General features: G+C 45.2%; 1 protein-coding gene across 1 annotated transcript in view; it reads right to left on the bottom strand.

The window, feature by feature from the left end:
- The window catches only part of LOC111957223 (sodium channel regulatory subunit beta-2-like), a 17,347-nt gene that overhangs the window by 1,423 nt on the left and 7,870 nt on the right, over positions 1-8,054 (bottom strand). Inside the window, exons 2-3 of the mRNA XM_023978002.1 lie at positions 862-1,028; positions 3-113 (exon numbers count right to left, since the gene is read on the bottom strand). Coding sequence (XP_023833770.1) covers positions 3-113; positions 862-1,028 — 278 coding nt within the window. The remainder of the gene's footprint in view (positions 1-2; positions 114-861; positions 1,029-8,054) is intronic.

The raw sequence follows: 8,054 nt of genomic DNA, 5'->3' as shown, positions 1-8,054 counted from the left end.
ACATCAGAGAGGGTGATGGACAAGTCGTTCTTTTCCAGGTTACCCACAAACTGCACCCGGTCACTGAACTGGTCTGTCCGCAGGGGCATCATCCCCTTCTTATAGGTCATGAACTGGAGGAGAGAGGAGGAAGAAGAGGGGGATTAGCAGAAAGATAGACAGGAAACATGTCATTTGTTATTGAACCCAGGACTCCCTGGAAAACAGTGGCAATTGTTACTGAGTACAGATGTAGGATCTTCATTTGTTCACTCTTTTGTTATTGAGAATTTTCCTGCACTGCAGGGAATCCAGATGCGCTTCGTGATTTACATACATTCACTGAAAACCCGCAATAATACACTGTTATATTAACAGTATAGCACTTTTCATGTACTGCAGTCAAATTTTGTCCAGCTGATAGCCTAACCACTGATGAAGCAACATTATGCACCTAACGATAAAATTCAGTAGCGGCAGGATTATTTTGCTACGACAATACTGAACAAATTAAGCTCCTACATCTGTAGACTATCCTGGCTAAATCAATAAAGAAAATGAAAGACATCGAAATAGTTGGAGAAAGCATGGCTTTTAAAAAAGCAGATCGGAGACAGGCGAGAGAGGAGAGGGAGTTGACACAGGAAACGTAAGGAGAATGGAGAATGCAAAAGAAAAAAGATTCATCTTACTGTATATTATGGCAGAGTGAAGAATTAGCCAGGCGTATGGTGTCCATTTTAGCCTTACATCTTACCCCTCCTTGAGCCAGTCCTCACCTTCCTTGAGTCAATCTGAGACTGAGAGTGTCCTAAAATGAACATCGTGCATCTGCCTGACATTGACACAAGACAAGGGCAGACACACGGTCTGGTCTCTCACCATCTCCTCAGTCTCGTTGGTGTTCTCCTGGTAAGTCCAGTTCATGGCAAACTTGTTGACGTCCATCTTGTAGCAGGAGGTGAAGATGCACTGGATCCTCACCATGGTGCCGTTCAGGACGTTGATCTGGTTATGGACCAGCACATCCATACTGGACGCAGGGCAGGCTGGGGGAGGGAGGGATGGAGGGGATTGGTTAAGAAACACATAGATCTGCTACACATGGGAKGTATGGGTATTGTTGTTTACTGTTCCACAGGAAGGAGTGAGTTCATTCACGAGAAAAATCATTCTGATTACACACATATGTACGGCGATCATCACATAAACAAACTGCTACAGTATGTATTTCAGAAGTGCATGTCTTGGGGGTCAGTGAAATCCTCTGTAAAGTGACCACCATTAGCAGACGGTGATAGTGSTATTAGAATACTGCTTTAGCAGTAGTCTTATGGATGCTAATTGTCCGCACAACCTGGGAGGCATTGCCGCAGCACAGAACCATACCGTAGCAACATCTCGGTATGCACATAGTGACTCACTCCTGCTCCGGTTACTCTTAACGCAGCGCTAGACACACCTTGCACTTCCTCCAGCAGTGCCCTGAACCATACAGAAGGAGCATGTGAACGAACGCTTAGACAGCATTTTGAACAGCCGGTTGAAGCTGTGGTTCAGCGATAGGCACAGAGGAATTCTACCCGGTAATTCTGCCCTGTAATTGTTTCACTCATAGGTACACTGGAAATCATTGTTTGCGGATTGGCGTTTGTTGCGGCGATGACTTATGCATGAGCATTGTCTAAAGCTGCAGAAAAAGAGTCTGGCTGAATCTCCTGAATACATAACTCATTGAGGCATTGAGGCATTGAYGCAGAACTGTGCTGTATACCTGTGTGTGCCTGTACTGCTGTGTCTGTGTACTGAGTATGATGACAATGCACAGTTTCAGTTAGGCATGTGAACATTTGCACATCTGTTTGTTTCTGGGTATGTTTGTGTGTGTTGTGTGTGCTGGGCAGGCACCAGAACGAATAGGTTGGAAGGGCCTTTGATATKCATAGGTGGGAATGTTTTTTCACGGGTRCTCCTATGTGTGCACCTGCTTGTGTTGGAAAGATTTTTCAAATAGTGAGGAACTATCATTCGCAATGGATGATAATAAAAAAAAKYGACTTTGTTTACAATGTGTGAGGTGAGGAAAATATTGCTGAGAACCTCAGCTCAGCATTTCAAATCATTGACGCGCAGTTAATCATAAAAATCTGAAGTAAAATTATAAAAATACAAAAGTAAAATTTAAACTAAGGCCATATGGACACGTTGATACACTGTGGTCCGTTGGCGGCTAAAGAAATTAGCGCATATAACCCAGAGATAGCCTACTGGCCAATGCACCATTAGACCTAGAACTTCCATCGTCAATTAAGTAAATACATAAGCCGACAAATCAAACAGTAGAAAATATATCATGATGAAAATTCTGGTTCTTTCAATCGCATTCATCTTTCTACTCTGCATCCCTTTGACTTGAGATATTGATAGTGCAAAAATGTATCAAATCATCAACTGGGTCCGCCAATAAGCTGTCGCTTGCGAACTTATAGCATTGTATCAACTAGCCCCATCCAGACTCTCAGAGTTTCCCACGCCAGTGAGCTTGGGACAGCTATTTTTATAAAGTTTCCAGTGGGATCATCCGCTCACGATACTTTGCATTTCTGACCGAGGCTTGGTGATCGAGGACAGAGGTGTTGGAAAGAGTTTTCAAATACTGAGGAACTATCATTCGCAATGGGAAAAAAACAGACTTCGTTTACAATGTGTGATGTGAAGAAAAAATGACTGAGAAGATTGGCTTATTAGTGGTGTACATGGTGAGTTAAGACATCAGAAATCAGACATTGCCAAATGGGCATTTTCCTACATTTGCACGCAGCAGGCCAGGTAAATGACTGTAATTAATACATGCATTCATATAAATTACTGTAACCAAATGACGTGCTCCCTCTGCTGTTTTCTGAAGTCCATGATCAGCTCTTTTGTTTTGTTGACATTGAGGGAGAGGTTATTTTCCTGGCACCACTCCGTCAGTGCCCTCACCTCCTCCCTGTAGGCTGTTTCGTCATTGTTGGTAATCAGGCCTACTAAATTAAAAAGTGTATTTGTCACGTGCTCCGAATACAACAGGTGTAGACCTTAGAGTGAAATGCTTACTTACAGGCTCTAACCAACAGTGCAAAAAAGGTATTAGGTGAACAATAGGTAAGTAAAGAAATAAAAACAGTAAAAAGAAAGTGAAAAATTACAGTAGCGAGGCTATAACAGTAGCGAGGCTACATACAGTAGCGAGGCTATAACAGTAGCGAGGCTATAACAGTAGCGAGGCTACACACAGTAGCGAGGCTATAACAGTAGCGAGGCTACATACAGGCAGTGGTTGGTCGGGCCAATTGAGGTAGTATGTACATGAATGTATAGTTAAAGTTAGATAAAGTGACTATGCATATATGATAAACAGAGAGTAGCAGTAGCGTAAAAGAGGGGTTGGGGGGGCCACACAATGCAAATAGTCCGGGTATCCATTTGATTACCTGTTCAGGAATTTTATGGCTTGGGGGTAAAAACAGTTGAGAAGCCTTTTTGTCCTAGACATGGCACTCCGGTACCACTTGGCCTTCCTCTTACTCCGCCTGGTGTAGAGGTCCTGGATGGCAGGCAGCTTAGCCCCAGCAATGTACTGGGCCGTACGCACTACCCTCTGTAGTGCCTTGCGGTCGGAGGCCGAGCAATTGCCGTACCAGGCAGTAATGCAACCTGTCAGGATGCTCTCGATGTTGCAGCTGGAAAACCTGTTTAGGATCTGAGGATCCATGCCAAATCTTTTTAGTTGCCTGAGGTGGAATAGGCTTTGTTGTGCCCTCTTCATGACTGTCTTGGTGTGTTTGGACCATTCTAGTTTGTTGGTGATGTGGACACCAACGAACTTGAAGCTCTCAACCTGCTCCACGACAGTCCCGTCGATGAGAATGGGGGTGTGCTGGGTCCTCCTTGTCCTGTAGTCCACAATCATCTCCTTATTCTTGGTTACGTTGAGGGAGAGGTTGTTATTCTGGCACCACCTGGGCAGGTCTCTGACCTCCTCCCTATAGGCTGTCTCGTCGTTGTCGGTGATCAGGCCTACCACTGTTGTGTTGTCTGCAAACTTAATGATGGTGTTGGAGTCGTGCCTGGCCAACAGGGAGTACAGGAGGGGACTGAGCACGCACTCCTGGGGGGCTCCAGTGTTGAGGAGCACTGTGGCAGATGTGTTGCTACCTACCCTCACCACCTGGGGGCGGCCCGTCAGGAAGTCCAGGATCCAGTTGCAGAGGAAGGTGTTTGGTCCCAGGATCCTAAGCTTAGTGATGAGCTTTGAGAGTATTATGGTTTTGAACGCTGAGCTGTAGTCAATGAATAGCATTCTCACATAGGTGTTCCTTTTGTCCAGGTGGGAAAGGGCAGTGTGGAGTGCAATAGAGATTGCATCATCTGTGGATCTGTTCGAGCGGTATGCAAATTGGAGTGGGTCTAGGGTTTCTGGGAAAATGGTGTTGATGTGAGCCATGACCAGCCTTTCAAAGCACTTCATAGCTATGGAGGTGAGTGCTACGAATCTGTTGTCATTTAGGCAGATTACCTTCGTGTTCCTGGTGGTCTGCTTGAAACATGTTGGTATCACAGACTCAATCAGGGACATGTTGAAAATGTCAGTGAAGACACCTGCCAGTTGGTCAGCACATGCCCGGACAACACATCCTGGTACTCTGTCTGGCTCTGCAGCCTTGTGAATGTTGACCTGTTTAAAGGTCTTACTCACGTCGACTACGAAGAGCGTGATCACACAGTCATCCGGAACAGCTGATGCTCTCATGCATGCATCAGTGTTGCTACCTTGAAGCTAGCATAGAAGTGATTTAGCTCGTCTGGTAGGCTCGTGTCACTGGGCAGCTCACGACTGTGCTTCCCTTTGTAGTCTATAATAGTTTGCAAGCACTGCCACATAAGACGAGCGTCGGAGCTGGTGTAGTACGATTCAATCTTAGCCCTGTATTGATGCTTTGCCTGTTTGATGCTTCGTCGGAGGACATAGCAGGATTTCTTATAAGCTTCCGGGTTAGAGTCCCACACCTTGAAAGCGGCAGATCTACCCTTTAGCTCAGTGCGAATGTTGCCTGTAAGCCATGGCTTCTGGTTGGGGTATGTACGTACAGTCACTGTGGGGATGACGTTCTCAATGCACTTATTGATAAAGCCAGTGACTGATGTGGTGTACTCCTCAATGCCATCGGAAGAATCCCGGAACATGTTACAGTCTGTGATAGCAAAACAGTCCTGTATTTTAGCATATGCTTCATCTGACCACTTTTTTATAGACTGAGTCACTGGTGCTTCCTGCTTTAATTTTTGCTTGTAAGCAGGAATCAGGAGGATAGAATTGTGGTTGGATTTACCAAATGATAGATTGAATATGCTTGTAAACACTCCAGCCAGCTGGTCTTCACATGCTCTGAGGACGCGGCTAGGGATGCCATCAGGCCGGCAGCCTTGCGAGGGTTAACACGCTTAAATGTCTGACTCACGTCGGCCACGGAGAACGAGAGCACACAGTCCTTGGGAGCAGGCTCTGTGTTATCCTCAAAACGGGAAAAGAAGGTGTTTCGCTTGTCTGGGATTTAGACGTCATTGTCCGCGATATGGCTGGTTTTCCCTTTGTAATCCGTGATTGTCTGTAGACCCTGCCACATACGTCACTTGTCTGAGCTGTTGAATTGTGACACTTTGTCTCTATACTGACATTTTGCCTGTTTGATTACCTTACAGAGGGAATAACTTCACTGTTTGTATTCAACCATATCCCCGGTCCCCTTGCCATCTTGAAGCATGGATTCCGATTGGTCAGACCAGCGTTGACTAGACCTTAGCACGGGTACTTCTTGTTTGAGTTTCCGCCTATAGGCTGGGAAGAGCAAAATGGGGTTGTGATCTGATTTGCCAAATGCGAGTAGCAGTGATCTAATGTTTTTCGAGTACTATAGTCAGATAGAACTTCGGTAGCGTTTTCCTCAAATTTGCTTTGTTAAATACCCCAGCTACAATAAATTCAGCCTCAGGATATGTGGTTTCCAGTTGACATAAAGTCCTGTTGGGTTCCTTGAGGGCTGTCATGGTATTGGTTTGAGGGGGAATATACATGGCTGTGACTATAACCGAAGATAATTATCTTGGGAGGTAATACATTTGATTGTGAGGTATTCTAGGTTGGGTGAACAAAAGGACTCTAGTTTTTGTATGTTATCACAACGACACCATGAGTAGTTAATCATGAAACATACACCACCATCTTTCTTCATCCTGGGGAGTTCTTTATTCCTGTCTGCGCGATGAGAAGCGCGATGAGAACTGAGAACACAGCTGGCTGTTTGGATGGGGACAGTATATCCTGAGAGAGCAATGATTCCGTGAAACAGAGTATGTTACAGTCCCTGATGTCTCTCTGAAAGGAGATCCTCAGCCTGAGCTCATCTACTTTATTGTCCAGAGACTGAACATTAGCGAGTAATATACTCGGAATCGGTGAATGGTGTGCCCGCCTCCTGAGTCAGAATAGAAGTCCACTCCGAATACCTCTTCTCCATCATATTCCTGGTCATAATGCTGGTGAGTTACCGCCACTCTGATATCCAAAAGTTCTTACCGGCTGTCAGGACCCGGTGCGAGAAACAGTCACTAATAATTGGCAGAACCCAGAAGATGAGGCAGACACAGCAGTACTAGAGATGGTGGTTTAATAAAAAATAGATATCTTCCAAAATACAAAAGAAAATCCACAAAGTGGTAAAAACAGCAAGGGAAAAAACAAACCTCAAAAGACCAATCCAAAAATACACGAGAACAAAACCAGAGAACCTCTGGAAAATCCAACAAGAGAAAAATGTTCACAAAGGCTGGGGCTGGGTGCTAACATACAAARACTGAGCAAGGAACTAAGGAACACACAGGGTTTAAATACTAACAAGGGAACGACACACAGGTGCAAACAATAATTAGGGCAAGAAAAACAAAAGGTACAAAAAAGGTGCAAGGGGGACATCTAGTGAACAAAACCAAACAGTCCTGGCCAAACCCTGACAACCGGCTGTATGTAATAACACAAAAAACGTTCTGGGCTAATAATGTAAGAAATAACACACAAAAAACAAATACTGCAAAGTTGTTTAGAGCTAGAAGCAGAGCTGCCATGTCTGTCTTACTTTTGGAGAAAGACGTGCCATATCTGTGCCACACACCCCTCCCCTTCTTCTTGTTGCAACATTTGACATTATCCTCAAGACACATTATCTTCACACCTATATTAGATGCTTTTCACTGACTGCCGCAGCTCAATCAGCTAGACATATTGGACAAATGCGCTGGCCAAATTGTGGGCTTCCCAAATAGGCATAGGCCTACACACTTGTGATTTGAAACAATCCACAGTAATTTTGGCGAGAGTGAGCCTCCTCGCTTCACCTCTTCATCTCTGGCTGGAAACTCTCTCATTGGAGAAAGCATTGAATGAGCGACACAAGCGCCCTCTGTCTTACTATATGTAGCCCATGTATCTGATGCTGTCTGGACAGAAATAGTATGACAATGCCATCTCTTTTGGTCCAGACAGCATCAAATTCATGGTCTATGTGTGTTGTATTTGTCTGAGTGTGGCTGTTAGTGAGAGTGCAAGCACGTGCATGATCGCGGGGTGGGATGGGTGTGTTGGCTCTGCACCATTCGTTCCCTCTGCAGTCTGCCGCTGTGTTTTGTGTTCCTGGACAAGTTCCACTACTTTCTTTTTTTTCTCTCTCTCTCTCTCTCTCTTCTCTCTCTCTCTCTCTCTTCTCTCTCTCTCTCTCTCTCTCTCTCTCTCTCTCTCTCTCTCTCTCTCTCTCTCTCTCTCTCTCTCTCTCTCTCTCTCTCTCTCTCTCTCTCTCTCTCTCTCTCTCTCTCTCTCTCTCTCTCTCTCTCTCTCTCTCTCTCTCTCTCTCTCTCTCAGTGGTGCAGTTAGTGTCCTGTCCCTCGTCTCCCTCACTCCTCCTGTCCTCCCTCCTACACTCCTCCCTTCATCTCTCTGAATCAGGTGTCCTCTGGAAGTACTGCGCAACAGCACCTTCTTA

This window comes from Salvelinus sp. IW2-2015, linkage group LG4p (genome assembly GCF_002910315.2).
Source record: "Salvelinus sp. IW2-2015 linkage group LG4p, ASM291031v2, whole genome shotgun sequence".
Lineage (NCBI taxonomy): Eukaryota > Metazoa > Chordata > Actinopteri > Salmoniformes > Salmonidae > Salvelinus > Salvelinus sp. IW2-2015.
The sequence above is the reverse complement of the archived record's forward strand: the minus strand, read 5'-3'. Positions and strand labels throughout refer to the sequence as shown.